This window comes from Eptatretus burgeri, chromosome 9 (assembly GCF_056783735.1).
Source record: "Eptatretus burgeri isolate ZD-2024b chromosome 9, Ebu_testis_v1, whole genome shotgun sequence".
NCBI lineage: Eukaryota > Metazoa > Chordata > Myxini > Myxiniformes > Myxinidae > Eptatretus > Eptatretus burgeri.
Window position 1 is genome coordinate 92,093,421 of NC_140969.1, and position 18,659 is coordinate 92,112,079.

Sequence of the window (18,659 nt, forward strand, 5' to 3'; positions counted from 1 at the left end):
ATAAAATTCTAGTAGTCAGATCCAGATCCGGATCTTCACCAAAATTTAATCAGTTTGTCCTCGTCATACACCCAGCCTGTCCACAAAATTTCATTTGAATCCATCCACAAGTTTTTGAGATATCCTGCACACAGACAAACAGAAAGGGGTGAAAATATAACCTCCTTCACCTTCGGTGGCGGAGGTAGGTCATAAGTGCATTCGGATTCAGGTGATGATCTTGGCAAATATTGACAATAAAACTTAAATAAATGTTTCACATGCTGCAAACCGCATCCCATTTCATTACGGTTTGAATTAGCAACTGAAATTTGTGGACACCCATAGTGTGTATTGTAATGGATTTCAGAATCCGGTCTGATGAATGCATCCACACATCCAGGTCCTCAGACAGTTATTTCCTTAAATGCATGTTTACATTAGCCCCATCCCCATGTCTAATGGAATTATAAATGTGATGCGTTGAGAAAGGTAAAGAATAGCTCCCCTGTCTTTTGGGAAGCTTTTTTCTTTACGGCACACACGTTTACACACATTTCTTTTGCGAGCTCTGACGCGCACCCTTATTTTTCCTCAGCAACGTTTATGCACATGTTCTTTCGCGAGTGCCGACACCTGCCTTTTTTGAGAGCGCATGGGTCGTCATGGTAACCGTGCACAAGTGGGGCGGGGTGAGCTTGGGGTGGATTGCGCCCGCCGAGACAGCCCACAGATATAAAACGATTGGAGGTCGTTGGGTAATTCTGAGGAGAGAAGAGCAGAGAGGAAAAGGAGGAGAAGAAAGTGATAGGGCAAGCGAGCCAAAAAGAAAGAGAGAGAAGTAAGCGCGAGAAGCGAGCAAGAAGCGGGTGTAAGCGCGCAAAAGAGGAGAAGAAAGCGAGCGTGTGGTGCGCGTGTGGGTGTCTGACCAGCGCCAACGAGACAATTCGTCCTTCCCAGTGCTTGAGCAAGCGAGCGTGTGGTGCGCGTGTGGGTGTGAGCAGCGCCGACGGTGAGTGAGGCACGGGTCGGTCACCAACAAGTGAGGCGCGGGTCAGTCACCGATGGACCGTGAGGGTCACTGGACGTCACCAGTTTCGTGAAGTGTGAAAAGCTGCCCGTGTCACAGCACCAGGGTCGAAACCCACGACAGACGATCTCGGTGCCCTCCCAGACGCCGACTGGCGTTTAAGGCTGTTCGCGAAAGGGTGCACGGCAAGGGTGGGTGCTGGCGACGGACGTGACACGCACGCACACATTTCAGGACGTTTTCACTTCACGGACGACTACTCTCTGGTGAGCGAGATGATTCTACCCCCCCCCCGCCTCCCACCCCCTGAACGATCTGTTGGGTACCCATGTCTGTGTTTAGCTGTAAGTAAGTCAACCCCCGATAAGCATCTGCTCTCTGTCTCTTTCCTGTCATGTTGATTGATATTGCCTGAAATTTATTCTTTATTTACCTCAGAAAATAAAAAGTTCTTTTTATTTATTTAATTATTAATAAATCACTTGTCAATTTCCAACCTGTCCGTGTATGTCCTTTCCTTCAATTGGTCTAGCTTTGTCTGAACCTCAATAGACTGGGAGGCAATTACCACAGATTTGACCAAAATCGTCGGCACTCACCAGCGGTTAAAACGCTCGGCCGCCCTAATTAAAATCTAATCGAGATAACATTGGTGCTTTGCCGAGGGCACGCACCCCGCTCAGGTAACCACGTGACCTCTCGTTAAACGGCATAATTAGACGGTGGACACTGGAATTCATGGTTAACTGGGTGGCGTTTGTGGTTTTAAAACAACCCACCGTACCACAACGTTAATTGTGAGCAGTGGCCCCAGGTCCGGCTCTTCCGAGGACAACCGGAGATTAATTCCCCTGAGTGACAAGCTGGTGTCTCGGTACCCATGGCAGTAGGGTAAGAATACTGATTCTGGCTCACTTTTCCCCATGTAAATGAATGGGGGATTTTCAGCGATTTATATTTTTTTTCCCTAAAAATAAATCCCCTTTTTATCCCAAGGTATATTTATTTGTCTCCCCTTTTAACTTGGAGGTTGAACCTCATTGAATTGAACACCTGGGGGTTGAACAGCTCACTCATTGAACCTATAAAGATTTGTTCATTCTCAAATTCCTTCAATAGTTTAATTTTCTTTGCACAATAATCCCCATCTAAAATATTGACAAACAAAACATTTGAATCTTTATATTTTTTAAGATACCCCATTTGTGTCATTACGAAATGATAAACTTCTCTTAATGCTCTTGTTTGACCACCTCCTGAGCCACAGGTTATTTTTTGTTAAGCCCCGCCCACTTTTCTTTAAGCCCCGCCCACTTTTGCTAAGCTCCGCCCACTTTTCATAAGGTATTTTTCTAAGCCACGCCCACTTTTCCTAAGCCCCGCCCACTTTTGCCAAGCTCCGCCCACTTTTCATAAGGTATTTTTTCTAAGCCACGCCCACTTTTCCTAAGCTCCGCCTACTTTTGCTAAGCCCCGCCCACTCTTACATCATTTCCAGTTCATCTCTGACTCACAAAGAAATCACTAGAAAATTACAGGATGTTATGGTTTTGAAAAATTTCCCAATGAAGGCTTGCCTAGGCTTGCCCAGGGAATTTCCAAAGGAAACCACACCCACCAGTCTTTCTCTATAAAGCTTCAAACCCAGGCTCCATTTTAAACATTTGTTCTTGCTGGCAATGGTGTTCTGTGTGCTTGTCTCAAACTCTCTGTCTTCTATGGAACTAAACCTTCAAGTTGATGAACTGGATTCAAACCTCTTATCTATTGAGGTAAGATTTTTTATTTTCCTATTTTCAAACTTTGATTGAAGCATACTCATTTAATAATTAAATAACTTAATTAATACATTATTATTTTCTCTCACAGGAAATTGTATCTGAAAATACTGCTTTTGCTACAACTTGGGGGGAAATTGTTGGCTTGGTTGAAGACCTTGAGTGGGATGACTTTGGTGTTCCTTGGAACTCTCTGTCTTCTATGGAACTAAACCTTCAAGTTGATGAACTGGATTCAAACCTCTTATCTATTGAGGTAAGATTTTTATTTTCCTATTTTCAAACTTTGATTGAAGCATACTCATTTAATAATTAAATAACTTAATTAATACATTATTATTTTCTCTCACAGGAAATTGTGTCTGAAATACGAAATGAAAATACTGCTTTTGCTACAACTTGGGGCGAAATTGTTGGCTTGGTTGAAGACCTTATGAGCGACCAAGACCCACAGAACGAGTTCGTCATGATGACCCAACCAAAGAGTTATACCTTGGAGACCAGCAAAATCCTGAAAAAGAGTTTTACAGCAATAGTACTCATTGTGAGTTATCAAGACAATACCCACTGAACAAGTTATACCTTGATGAGCCAGAATACAAGTTTTACCTTGGAGACTCACAAATTTTGAAAAAATCAGTAAATGAGTTCTGCCTTGATGGTTTAAATAACTACCTTGGAGACTCAGGAAAAGGGTTCTGCCAAGATGGTTCTAAATATGGGGCCTACCTTGGAGACTCACAAATTTTGAAAAATCAGTAAATGAGTTCTGCCTTGATGGTTTAAATAACTACCTTGGAGACTCAGGAAAAGGGTTCTGCCAAGATGGTTCTAAATATGGGGCCTACCTTGGAGACTCACAAATTTTGAAAAAATCAGTAAATGAGTTCTGCCTTGATGGTTTAAATAACTACCTTGGAGACTCACAAATTTTGAAAAAATCAGTAAATGAGTTCTGCCTTGATGGTTTAAATAACTACCTTGGAGACTCAGGAAAAGGGTTCTGCCAAGATGGTTCTAAATATGGGGCCTACCTTTGGAGACTCACAAATTTTGAAAAATCAGTAAATGAGTTCTGCCTTGATGGTTTAAATAACTACCTTGGAGACTCACAAATTTTGAAAAAATCAGTAAATGAGTTCTGCCTTGATGGTTTAAATAACTACCTTGGAGACTCAGGAAAAGGGTTCTGCCAAGATGGTTCTAAATATGGGGCCTACCTTGAGACTCACAAATTTTGAAAAAATCAGTAAATGAGTTCTGCCTTGATGGTTTAAATAACTACCTTGGAGACTCAGGAAAAGGGTTCTGCCAAGATGGTTCTAAATATGGGGCCTACCTTGGAGACTCACAAATTTTGAAAAATCAGTAAATGAGTTATCCTTAAGAGACTTTGTAAGTTGGTTTTACTTTGAATACTTGAAATGTGGGTTCTGGATTGATAACTCACAATGTGATACATATCTTGGAAACTCAACGGGAATGTGGTTATACCTTGAAGACTTGGAAAGTTGGGTTTATGTTGGACACTTGAAACTTTTTTGGGGGCTTTTATTTATTTATTTATTTATTTATTATTATTATTATTTTATTTATTTATATTTTGGAGACTTTTGGAGTTGCTATCACTCTTTGGGATCTAAACCTATCGATGTAGTTCTTTGTCGGATGGTGCTTGATGGGAGCAAGATCAAGAAAGTTCTGGGAAGAAAGTGCAGGCTTACTCCCCCTTTCTACGTCATCAAACCTGAAAGCCTTAAAAGACAGAATTGGAAGAAGAAAAAAACGTAAAAATATATATATATAGGTGGAAATCTCATTTTGAAAAAGACATTGTGTTGGGCGAGGATTGAGTTGGGGTTGAGATTTTGAATGTGAGGGTTGGTGTTGAGATTTTGAATGTGAGGGTTGGGACACACACACATACACATCAACAAACAAAAGTTAAGCCTTGACTATTCAGTTGAGGATTCTGTGTTTGGGGTTCACAGATCTAAGAACGTCCCCCTTGACACACATTATATACTGTTATACACCTCGGACTTGGCCCTCGAGTGTCCACAACGGTGTATAGTAGGAGGGAGTGAAGCGCCAACCTATTGCTCCCATTACACACACACACACAAACAAAAGTTAAGCCTTGACTATTCAGTTGAGGATTCTGTGTTTGGGGTTCACAGATCTAAGAACGTCCCCCTTGACACACATTATATACTTGTCCCTCTAGTGTCCACAAAGGTGTATTATCTGCTTAGTTTTGTCTTTTGTAATTCCTGTGAATAAAATGAACCTAAAATCTCTTCCCCTTCCAAATCATATATTTTATAAGTCCAAGGAACTGTATCTATTACATCAACAATTTTAAAAAGTTCTTTCGTCCATCGTTCAGTAAAACCCTTTTCAAAATGAGATTTCCACCTATATATTCTTACGATATCACCAACTTTGAACTTAGGTTTTCTGACATTAATCTCTTTTTCATATTTTAATTTTGTAAATGTTTCTGATGGCTTCATATTCGTTGATGTGTGAATCGTGTCATTATACTTATCCACAATATCCTGAATAAAAGATGACCATTGTTGTGAACCGAGTTGTGTGAATTTTTTATATAGTCTCTCTTTAAGGTACGATTAAAACGTTCAACAACAACTGCCTTCCCTTCATTAAAGGTACTGTATAATGTAATACTGTTATTTTTTTAGAAAATTCATAAATGTCTTGTTATAAAACTCTCTACCCTCATCAGTCCACAATTTTTTAGGTTTCTCTTACTTTTATTAAATATCTGTTGAAAAGCTAACATAAGAGTATTACCTGTTTTGTTTTTTAAAGGGACAACCCACGCATATCTACTCCTCAAATCAATAACGGTTAAAGCATACTTGTACCCCTTATCATTATTGAGTTCAATCAAATCAGCAGACCAGATATAATCAACTTCCTTGGAATAAACTTTCCTTCTCTGAAACTTTGTGAATATTGGTTTATGTAATTCATCAGCTAATTGCTCTTCAGTCTTAATGGCATCATTAGAGCCTATAAGTTTTTTGAATTTCCAAGTCCAAGTTTCAATTTAGCACTAATCATCTTCTTCACGATGAACCTATCAACTTTTTCTCTCAAGGTTGGATTTTGTATCAGAGACAAATTATACAACATTTCTCTATCGGCTTCATGCTTTTCTTCCAACGTTGTGGTATTCCCATAATCAATATCGTGTCTCATGCACACTTCATCAACTCTATTGATTGGTTTACTCCAGGATTTAGGATTGTTTGCCTCATCTAATCTTTTATCTAAGTTTGTGCCTGGACCACAGAAAGAATAACCTGGAAGATGTAATTCCCCTGGTATTCCAGTAGTTGTAAATTTACTTCCTGATAAAAACTTTTGTATATCTCCTCCGAGTTTGTGTTTGGAGATAAATTGATTTTTTTTTGAACCACACACCGAACATATACCTTTTTGTATAACCTTGTTATTTTTACTTTTAATATATGAAATATTTTTAGTATTAGTTTTCTTTTTACATTTGAGACAATAACTCATTTATTTATGAGAAAAATTCCTGCAGAGTGCAAAACCTTTTAGTTTCCAACATGCACATTTGAATCTTAATTTTTAAAACATAAAGAATCCTTAGAAATGCCTTCACTCTCTCCTCCATTTATTTAAGAAAAACTTGAATTAAAATCCATATCTTGTCGATGCTAATAGTCTTGTCGAAAGTATTGCAAATAGACTTGTCAATTCTTTGTTTTCCTCCTCGGTGGGTTGAGTTATTTTCTGTAATACCACCAATCTTTTTTGAATCTCACTGGTTTCCATATTTTGATATTTATTCATTCTCTCTCTTTCCTCCCTCTCTCTCTCTTCTCTTTTCTCTCTCTCTCTATTCTCTCTTTCCTCCTTCTCTCTCTTCTCCTTTTCCTCCTTCTCTCTCTTCTCCTTTTCCTCCTTCTCTTTCTTCTCCCTCTCTCTATTCTCTCTTTCCTCCTTCTCTCTCTTCTCCTTTTCCTCCTTCTCTCTCTTCTCCTTTTCCTCCTTCTCTTTCTTCTCCCTCTCTCTCTTCTCTCTTTCCTCCTTCTCTCTCTCTTCCCTCTCTTCTTCAACTCCTTCCTCATCCCTTACTATACTTGAATCGTTTACACCCCATAGAATATTATACATATATTCATCAGGATTTCTTGTTATTCCTGTATCCAAAATAATTTTTTTTACAACAGGATACCAATAAAATTTCTTTTGAATTTCTAAAAGAGCCTTACCTTTTCTTAACCTTATAATTTTTTCATTATTTAACATTCTAATTAAATCTAAAGTTGTCGGTTTATCAACATCAGCATAATGCCAATCTTTTATTGAAAATACCTCATTCTCATGTTGTAGAACATATTTATTAAAATACCGAATACCCTTTTCTTGAAGGTATGCTTGAACACAGAAATGATAATTTTCTTGAAGCCTTCTTGCTGTCATTTATGTATTAGAAATATATGTTAGAATAATATTATGGCACGAAACACCTCCCCATCTTCCCATAGTTAAATCACTTTGTATTTCCTTACTTATTATATATAATCCTGTTTTTTCTGTTTTCATGAGATAAACAAGGGCAAAACCATTATTATATTTACCCTTATTAAATTCTTTTATTTGTTGTTTACTAATCGTGGCTCCACAAAACTCATTCTCGATACCAAGTGGATAATATTCTTCCTTACGAGACTGATTTAATTGTTCCAGGTCTTCGAGGTTAATTTTAAATGACCAATTATACCCTAAATCATTCATATCATACCCCCATTGTTCTATTCTCATACAAACGATACGCCCTTCTTTATAAAAATTTATTTTAATTCGAACTGTGAATTCTGTATGACCTGGAGATAATATCAACACTTCTGTATCTTTAGAATACACAGCCGTTTTATTTAAGTATATATATTGTGATAAATCGCTTAATCTCACCAAGTCATTCGCGTCAGTCGGGCTTGGATAATTTTTTAATTTATAAGCATTTTTCATGTTAATATTTTTGTTTATATTATATTTATGTCGCTCAGCCTGTGCCTTTGTGTAATAATTTGATAAATCAATATCCAGTTCTTGAGATACACCAAAGATAGAACCATCTTTACCAACATAAGTCATTTATATTAGATTAAAAATAATATCATAAAATTTTTTATTTTTGTTGAGTTGAAATAACACATATAGACATAATTGACCACAACACTTGGAATTTAATTCTTGGACTTGAAATGTTTGATAAACACCATTCTGTAAGAATTTTATGACTTCAACAGGTGGTGGAAGACCAAAACTATCAAAATAATATTTGTCTTGACTATTAAAAATACAAACCCAATGAAAATAGTTACCTTCATTATCTTCTAAGTTCATAATAATATTCTTTGTATGTTTCGACACATTTGTTAATTCATCTCTCATACAAATAACCACATTATGAATTTTTAATTTCTTACAATATTTGGCAAGTTGTAAATTTGATGTTGTATTCTTTCCAAATTCTTTCAACCACTCATCAATGCTCATTTATTTATTAGAAAGATATAATCCATTACCTCTTTTCGTTAATTTTACACCTGCTTGTGCTATAGAAGAAAGCATATCTCCAACTAACAATCTCGCTTTATCAGGCAGACCTTCAAGTTTTTCAGCAAAATCTACAATTACACCACTTCCACTAATTTGTTTCTCCAACTCTTTGTTATGTCTTTCCAATTCTTTTTGAGCCTGGAGTTGAGCCTTCCTTTCGTTGGCAGTTTTGACCGCTGTTGAAATACCACCCGTCAATGCTCCAACCGCACTTAAACCAGCAAATAAAGGAATTAGAAATGGGAGAAATCCTCCACTGCCTCTTATTGAATATTTTTTCAACATTGGTTTTGTCATTTTAATTTTAAGTGAGCCAGTGTCATTCAAGATTTTAACCTGTTCTCTTGTGAGCAAAACATCAATTCTTACTGCTCCTTTTCTCTGAATTGTATTAACGTTAATCGTACAAGGCTTTTGATTTTGAACACAAGATGATAGTTTATGAAGATTGATTTGATTAACATATACCCCAGTTGGTACTTTGCCACTCATTTATTTAACAAAAAAAATTATGTGAGACTAATCATCACACCATTATCTGTATTAATCTGCAATTCTGTTTCTTCCAAAAGCAAACAATATGTATCAACTTCTTCACTCTCTCCTCTTTCAATGTATAGGGAAGTATCCACTCGATTAGACTTTATAGTTTCTTTTGAGCGCTCAGGTCAAACGTATAGATTGTATACAAACTTTTAAATGCTGTCATATCTAAAATAGGTTCTTTATTTCCATTACTTTCACACACCTTTTGGTAAGACTTGTATGCTTCAGCAAAATCATTTTTTTCCCAATTAATTTCCAATCTATCTCGTGGATAAAATGTTCCATCTAGAGAAACGCGAAGTTGTTTCACCTTAGCATTATCACTCAATGCATTATTCTTATCAGTCGCAGTATCACCATCTGGCTTTTAAAAATCATCCACAGATATCGTGGCTTTCCTTCCAGAACACCCAAATTCCACGTGTAAGTAGCTTGATTGAGTTTAACGTGTTGACATCTTCTTTTGAGGTATGATACACTGAGTGGTTTTTTTGAGTTAAGTCTTCGATTCAACATCTCTTCTGTTTTAAGATTAGGAGTATATTCACTGATATACCAACTCATTTCCTCAATTACAAATTTATTCTGATCACTAAAAGCATTACCAACACCAAAAAGCAATCTATTTTCATTATCATTCCTTTGTAGTTGAAATCTAATTTTAAGACCATACAGAACTTTATCATAATCACAAAATCCAAATATACCTTTAAGAGGAACTGCCACAGTAAAACTATTTTCTGCTTTTGTATCATCATTATACATTCCTTTCCTTTGAATATATCCAGGGTCTGTGTTTGTTCCCGTTGACATATCAGGAATAAAACCTTCGACAGACCCCTTTCCCATTCTATCACTGAATGTATAGAGTGTAAATTTCATCATTTCAGATACAGCAGAGACATAATCAACCGCTTCAACTTCTTGTGTTCCAATATACAATCGCACACTATCAAACATTTTCCAGAAGAAATCATTTACAAGTGTAGCGTTTGTGTTATTCCCAGCCTTAGTGAATTTAAATTTACACAACAAGAAACTTTCGGAGAGATTCAAATAGGTTTGTTGATTATTTATTTCAAAACTTTTTGTACCATTTGTATTCCAGTCTGTTCCAGTTATTGCATTTACCTTGAAGTAATCTTCTTTTTTAGTGGAGTTTGAGATAATAATAGTATCATCCAAATCATAGATACTATCAATTGCTTCCATACTTGTATTTATTTAGGAAAAAAGATGTTAAAACTTTTGAAACCCTGATCCAAGTATTTGAATTATTTTCTGTCGTTCTTGGGGGGACAACTGAGTTTTACCTTTCTTAATTTCTTTTATTGCTTGTAATTTATGAGATTCTTTCTGAGCATCTTTTATACTCTTTACAGCACCTGCTACATTTCCCACAGCAGAAGCAGTTGAACCAATTAGGTCTTTATGTTTAAGAATAGTTGAACCAATACCCATGAGAGTATCAATTATCCCATCTCCTCTAAATTGATGTCCAACACCCCTTTGTCTCTTAGGTTTATAGTATCCTCTACCAAGATACATACCTTCACTCCTTGTAGTACGGGAAAGGAACATCCCATCCCCTGTAATTATTTTATATTTTCCCAACTCGTGCTTCCTCACAATAACCATCGTATTTATTTATTGAAAAACTTCACGTAGGTGAATTCTGATGGATATAACTTCTCCATTAAAAGAAATCACACGATTATCTTGGTCGGTTATCCTAAAATTTACTCTGTGTATGGTTTTTCCTGACACAGGTAGATAAACCAAATTTTTAGGCTCCATATTGAATTTATAACCAATTGGGGTTGAGTATGCGCTGAATGAAAATATTGTATTTGTTTTTAATCCATCATTATAAGCACCATCAATCAAATCACAGTGAATTAACACCGAATTTATTCCTGAGGATATTTGAATGACATTATCACTGTAAAACGTCCCATTAGTTTCAATCTTTTTTGAGGAGAAACCTAATAACTCTCTAAATGAATTATCAATTGTGAAATCAACCTTGTAGTTATTTTTAACTTTAATCGTTGATTTTGAAGTATGTTTTTGAATGTTTATAACAATATTTTTGGTTCATCACCCTGTTCTTTCATAAGACGAGCAATTTCGGAAGATATTTGAGAAATCTCGTATGCTCCGGGTGAGACTGTTATCGTTTTGTATCCACTTCCCGGATTATAACTAAACTTGTCATTTTTCTCGGTTATATTAAATAAGGTATTATAAGTCTCCATGGACAATAAAGATGCCTCATATTCTTTTGTTGTGTCAAGTTGTAGTGGGTATGGGAATGAAGATGTGTGAACGCTTGTTGTGAAATTAAAACTCAGGATTGTGCTTCTCATCTTATTTAATATGAGATAAAATGTCTTTATATTGAGATTTATTAATTATTTTCATGTTCATCAACTGGTCTAAAATGGCTGATGCTTCATTAAAACAATTGTTATTTCCAGCCTTCTTACTGCCGAACAACAATAACAGTCTATTAACTAATTGCGATGGGTCATTTGGAAGAAAACTAATACCTGAACCAAGGATACTTAAAGCCTGAATAATGTGTTTCTCCTTCTCATTCTTCCTACTTTTACCAGAAAGAATAACCTTATAATTTAGAGTGTTCAGCAAATCAATATATACTCTATCATCATTATTTTCCATATCCAATGGTTTATCAATATACTTTGATTCATCCCTCACAGTTGAACCTTGTCTTCCATCTTTTGTGAGAAGAAACATTAATCTCGGAGTTAGTTTAACAGGGGGTTGAGCAGAACTTAAGAACCTTAATTCATCATTAAATATCAATACCTTTTCTTGAACAAGATGAAATATTGCTGGTTGTTCTGTTGGAATGAGTCCTGCTTTGGTTTTTGAATCCGCTGAATATTCATTGTTTTGAACAGCATTCACAATATAATCAGGGGGTTGATTAATCTCTTCCAGTTGTTGAAATAAACCTTCATCATCATATTCTAATTCTCCTAAATGCTCTAATTCTTCCTCCGTCATTTGACTGAAATCTTTTAACATTTGAAGCTTTCTAGGAGTATATTCTACTGTGGGAACTGTGGAAACATCTTTCATTTTTTCTTGGGAAGTTTTTAAAAGTGGTTTAAAAAATTTCTCTTGTTTTTTTTTCAAATGCTTCTTCGCCTGCTAGTTTCTGTCTGCGCTTTCTTCTTTATGTCTTCCTGTTGTTTTACAACTTTTGAAACCAACTCTTGATGTTCCTTAAATCTTCTTGCTCTTTCTTTTGTATCCATTTATTTATTGTAAAATATCATTTAATGAATTGTAAAGATCAACAGGGAAATTTTCCTTTTCTTCATCATTCAAGTAGATGTGTTCAAATAAATCCTTTTCTTTAAATATTTCATCAAATTCTTTATTAACATTAATGCGAGTTGTAATTTCTTCTTCACTAATCCTTGCATCTCTACTTTTCATACGTTTGTGTTGAGTTTCTTCATCAACATCAAAACCGAATGATAAAATCTTCACTCCGCTACCAGATATTTAATAATTTGTCTCGTTCCTTCTGGATTAGTTTCTAATATCCCAACACCACCAGATTTTAGTTTCTTTAACTCACTCTTACAATGTGAATATTTTGTTGTACCAAGAGAAACCTCCTCAAATATTTGTCCTTCATTCCTCAATCGCATATGTTCCTCCACTGAAATATAGTGATAATCTTCACCTTTTACTTCTCCAGGTCTTATTGCTCTAGTTGTTGTTGATACAATGCGTATCACGGGGTGTTTTTAAGTAAATTTACAATATTCTCATTTGTACTACACAAGAACCTTGATTTATGAAAGTTTTTTCCAGAAGCAGATTTACCCACAAGATTTATAATAATAGTTGTCATTTATATATGTAATTGTTTATAAAACAAAAAATATATCCCTTAATATCTCATCTTGTTTCACAACAATATATTTATATTTTTCAGTCGTGTGCTTCATATAATCCTCAAATTTCTTTTTACTACATAATGTAGAACAATTATCTCTCCAAAAATTATTGATATCTATTGAATTTAACTTGAATAAAATAAAAGTATTAGCATTGTTTCTGATGGAACGACGAGGAAGTTGAAAGTACGATTGACTAAGATAAATACAATTACAAGAAGAATGTCTCCCTCTTGTGTAGTAGCTATCCATTACCGTTTGGTTTCTCTCATTAACACAATCATCAAAGATAACGAGGTTCTTTTTTGATTTATCCAAATCTTGGGGAGACGGTATATCATCCGTATTATCACTAAGAATACAAGTTATAAGATTTGATTTCTTTTTACATCTCTGTGTATCACAAAATAGTTGAATTATATCTTCAATGTTATAATCATTTAGGTTTTTTTGACGTTTAAATAAACCTATTATATCTTCTTATGAAGACCAGCATTAAAACCTTGTGAGAGTAGTTGATACTCTGGTTGAAAACTCGACTTTGTGAAAATTATTAAATTATCATAATCTAAAAAGTTGGGAGTGAGGAGCATTTTTAAAAGTAAGCAGGTTTTTCCACATCCACTTGAACCAACTATGAGACATCTTAATGAATTTGGGAGATTTTTATGGTTGTTAAATTTTATCTTATTTTCCCAAATAGGTAAAAAATCATTCATTTATATATTTGAAAAACAGGTTATTTAATTTATTATTGGCTTTTTTTAGAAACTCTATATTTTATCCTAAGTTCAGGTTTAATTTCAAGATAATCCATTATTTTATTTATACAATATCTTGTGTTGATATTTCCCTGAAAATTACATCCATGAATAATATACAACAACAATCCTTTGAACATTTCTCTTATACGTTCAGTTTCTTCCCTTGTAAGGAAAGGTGTGTTATCATCCTCATACTTTACATTCATTTCTCTAATCAATCTTGTAAAGTAATTCATTTTTTGGTGTAAATCTAAAAGAATTATTTTCCTTTTTATATTTTTTATTATCATTAATTAGAAGATAATCACAGAATATACATTGTTTATAGGCTTTTGACTCTGTGTTTAATCCCTGTCTTTCACACGCAGGACAATTCTCAAATTTGTCATATGGAGAATCAGGAAAGTCTAGCATATTTATAAAGTAAAACTTTACTTAAACTGAAATTCATCTATACTTTCAGTTGTATATTATCATCGATATCGATATACTTTTTCATTATCAGATTCAACGACAACATTTTTGATATTAAAGGTAATTTTAAAATTATCGTTAACTACTATTGAACGAAATGTCATTTCACCTGATATATTAACATCCTTTATTTCATCAAGATTTACATCTTTAGGGTTGTTGAAAAAAATACAAATTTCTCCTTGCATATTACACATGGTCTTATCTTTTCTTTCTAAAGCTTCATCCATAAGGTTTTTGTTCTTTGATACTTTTTCTTGTTTCATTGCTTTTTCTATTTTTGAATATATTACTAGAAGGAGAGGAGAAACTTTTGTTAGAGATACTTTAATTGATGTTCTACCAGGTATACTAAAAGCCCTTCCACTGAAGGAAATTGAAGAACTCATATTATTTACCATAATAGTTTTTATCCAATAGTTGTTATATTTATCTTTGTTCAATTTTACATCCTTGACATATTTCTCAGTATCTTTAACAGATGAAGAGATTGATTGAAACTTGTCTTTTGTGTCTTGAAACATTGTATTTATTAAGTGAAAAAGTTGGAGGATAAAATGTTTTTAAGCACAGATTCACCTATAATTAAACGAAATTTTCATCAAGAAAATTTTAGTTTAAGCAAAGTTTTATTCTATAAATATGGTGAATACAACGTACTGCGATGTTTGTAATCACGAATATAAACATTATAGAAAACACCTCCGAACCAACAAACACACATTTAATCTATTTCATCAAATATCTCCTCTTGAGTTGGAAAGAAAACATTGTGATATCTGTTCAAAGGATGTTTTGAAGAGTAGTTATAATCAACATCTTCAATCACAAAAACACAAGAAAAATGAGTTTAAAGTAAAGGGAGACTATTATATTAAAAACACTGATGAGGCATTTAAAGGGCATATAAAAATAAGGATTTTTCAATTTGGAGAACCCGGTCCATCATCAATAGCTGAATCAATTGAAATAGTGAAACCCGATGTTGAAAAATTTATTAAAAAGACATTAAAAGAAATAAAAACTTTAAAGTTTTATATGGGAGTGAAAATGAATATGAAAAGACAAGATGAAGAACAAACTCCTTATATGAGAACAGATCTTCATTTTATAACATCATTTCAAGATTTTTTGAATAGTGGGATTTATGAAGAACTATCAAGACAAGAGGAGGATGTTGATAATACAGTGGTAGGAAGTGGATTCAATATTAAAAAAATCATCTTTTTAGATATACACATTCTAAAATCAAACCCTCTTAAAGCTTCTTCTTATATTGAATTACCAAAAGAAATAAAACTAAAGAAGGCAGTTGTTAATATTAAGAACAATGATAATAAATGTTTTCTCTGGTCTGTTCTTGCTCACTTACATCCACCAAAATGTAATTCAGAAAGAGTAAAACAATATATGAAATATGAGAATACCTTGGACATTAAAGATTTTAAATTCCCAATGCCATTAACAGATATTCCTAAATTTGAGAAAAAGAATAATCTTTCTATTAATGTATATGGATTAACGGATACAAACAAAGTTCAAATATTAAAAATTTCAAACAACTATAAAAATGAAGAAACACACATTGACCTTTATATTTTAGTGTTGGAAAGAATTCACATTACACATACATCAATAATTTATCAAGATTAATCTCTTCTCAGGTATTCAGAACAGCAAACAAAATATATCCTTGTAAGCGATGTCTTAATTCATTTCATACAAAAGAACGATTAGAACAACATTCAAAATATTGTAGTAATCATAAATCAGCTGTAATTACAATGCCTAAACCTGGTGAAAAGATTTATTTTGAAGATTATAATAAATCTATCATGCACCCATTTGTGATATACGCTGATTTTGAATGTATCCTTAAAAAGATAAATACTGCTTCTCCTAATCCAAAAGAACCATATCCAAATAAATATCAAAAACATATTCCTTGTGGTTTTTGTTATTATATCAAATCATCTGTTGGAGAAAAGTATAACAAACTTGAACATTATCGTGGAAAAAATGCTTCACAAGAGTTTGTAAAACGATTAGAAAAGGATTGTATAAGACTCACTAAATTAATGAAAGAAACAAATGAACCGATGAAATTAACCAAAGAAGAAAAATTAGAATTTAGAATGAACAATATCTGTCATATTTGTCAGGGGAAATTAAGGAGTTTTAAAGTTAGAGACCATTGTCATCTTACTGGTAAATATAGAGGTCCCGCTCATTCCTGTTGTAATCTTAATTATAAATTACCTTCTTTTATTCCAGTCTTTCTTCACAACAGCGCCAACTATGATACACATCTATTTATAAATGAACTTTCAAAAACACCAGGGAATATTTCTGCTATAACAAACACAAGTCAAAAGTATATTTCATTTTCAAAAATGATATTCACAAAACCTTTAACTCGTATTAGTTTTTTAGATTCTTACAAGTTTATGGGAACACCACTAGCCTACCTCGCATCAAATCTAAGCTCCACGGACTCTTTTCCAAATCTTAATTCATTCTTTCCAAAAGAGGAAATTCTCACTCAAGAGGAAATTCAGATTAAAGAGAGAATTCAAAGTAAAGAGGAAATTCTAACTGAAGATGAAATTCTAATTATAAAGAAAATTCGAACTAAAGAGGAAATTCAGATTAAAGATGAAATTCTGATTAAAGAAGGAATTCTTACGAGAGAGGAAATTCAAACAAGGAATGAAATTCAAAGTAAAGAGAAAATTCTTACAAGTAAGGGAATTTATCCTTATGATTATATGGATTCATTTATGAGATTTAAAGAAACACAACTTCCTTCAAAAGAAAGTTTCTATAATAACCTTTATGAAGAAGAGATAAGTGATAAGGAATATAAACACGCACAAGAAATATGGAAAATATTTAAGATAAAGAACCTTGGAGAATATCACGATTTATATCTAAAAAACAGATGTTTTATTGTTAGCTGATGTGTTTGAAGCTTTTAGATCACTCTGTCATAATAAAAATTGTTATGGATTAGATCCTGCCCACTATTTCACAGCTCCTGGTTTAGCTTGGAGTGCAATGTTGAAAATGACAAAACAAGATATAGATTTAATCAGTGATGTGGATATGCTTTTGATGATTGAGAAGTCCAAGAGAGGTGGAATATCACAAGTATGTTCAAAAAGATATGCTAAAGCAAATAATAAATATCTCCCAAATTATGATAGTGAAAAAGATAGTAATTATTTGATGTATTTTTATGCTAATAATTTGTATGGATGGGCAATGTCTCAATCTCTACCTTATGGTAAATTAGAGTGGGTGGAAGAAAAGAATTATGAAAAGGCTTTGATGAATATTGTTATTTCTTCTCAAGAGGAATTGAATGACGAAGAAGAAGGTTATTATTTTGAAGTTGATTTGAGGTACCCGAGTGATCTTCATAATAAGCATAAAGATCTTCCTTTTGCATGTGAGAAAGAAACTCCAAAGAAAGAATGGTTAAGTGATTATCATAAAAGTTTTAATATTAAAGGTAAATCAACAGAAAAGTTATTAACAACATTCTATGATAAAGAGGGATATGTTTTGCATCAGAGAAGCTTAAAACAGTTTTTGAGAGAAGGATTGAGAGTAGCTAAAATTCATAGAGTTTTAAAATTTAAACAAAGTCCTTGGGTGAAAAAGTATATTCAATTCAATACAGATATGAGAGCAAATACAAAAGTAAAATTTGAAGGGGACTTTTATAAATTAATGAATAATGCTGTATTTGGAAAGACTATGGAAAATGTTAGAAACAGGCAAAACATTAGATTCGCAACATCTTGGAAAGAAGCTTCGAGATTGATAAATAAACCAAGTTTTGAGAGAGAAGAGGTTTTTTCAGAGAACTTTTCTGCAATTCATATGAAAAAGGAAAGTATTGTAATGGATAAACCAATTTATATTGGAACAGCAGTTCTTGATTTATCAAAGATATTGATGTATGATTATTTGTATAATGACTTAAAGAAGGAGTATGGTGAAAATGTTTCATTGTTGTATATGGATACTGATAGTTTTATCCTAGATATAAAAACTGATGATGTTTATGAAGATATGAAGAAAAATATTGGAGTATATGATACAAGTAATTTCAGCAAGAAGAGTGAGTTATTTTCCAAAAAGAATGAAAAGGTTATTGGTAAGTTTAAGGATGAGTTGGGTGGAAAAAGAATGAGTGAGTTTATTGGATTGAGAGCAAAGGCATATGCTTATAAGTATGGTGAACAGATTGATAAGAGGTTAAAGGGAATAAAGAAATATGTAATAAAGAAATCAATAACTTTTAGAAATTATTATAATTGTTTGATGAATAAGAAAGAAAAAAATAGGAAAATGAATACAATAAGAAGTTATAAACATAACATATATAGTGAAGAAGTAAATAAAAAGGCATTAGGAGCCTTTGATGATAAGAGATTTATTTTAGATAATGGAATAGATTGTGTTCCATATGGATATTGTATGATAGAGTGTATAAAATAGATTATGTTTT

The 18,659-nt window shown here is 33.4% G+C and overlaps 2 protein-coding genes across 4 annotated transcripts in view; one reads left to right on the forward strand and one right to left on the reverse strand.

Annotated features, from left to right (window-relative positions):
- The window catches only part of AAGAB (alpha and gamma adaptin binding protein), a 57,045-nt gene that overhangs the window by 12,552 nt on the left and 25,834 nt on the right, over positions 1–18,659 (reverse strand). The gene's annotated exons all lie outside the window — the stretch shown is intronic.
- LOC147020615 (uncharacterized) lies at positions 1,889–3,475 on the forward strand. Its single transcript, XM_085896110.1, has 3 exons — positions 1,889–2,781; positions 2,879–3,043; positions 3,140–3,475. The coding sequence occupies exons 1-3, from the start codon at positions 2,689–2,691 to the stop codon at positions 3,356–3,358; spliced, it is 477 nt and encodes a 158-aa protein (XP_085752236.1). The 5' UTR covers positions 1,889–2,688; the 3' UTR covers positions 3,359–3,475.

Bases quoted from the DNA above. Each gene is read 5' to 3' on its own strand.
- LOC147020615 (XM_085896110.1), top strand. From the start codon at position 2,689: ATGGTGTTCTGTGTGCTTGTCTCAAACTCTCTGTCTTCTATGGAACTA. The intron at 2,782-2,878 runs GTAAGATTTTTT...TTTCTCTCACAG, and splicing joins CAAACCTCTTATCTATTGAG to GAAATTGTATCTGAAAATAC. The intron at 3,044-3,139 runs GTAAGATTTTTA...TTTCTCTCACAG, and splicing joins CAAACCTCTTATCTATTGAG to GAAATTGTGTCTGAAATACG.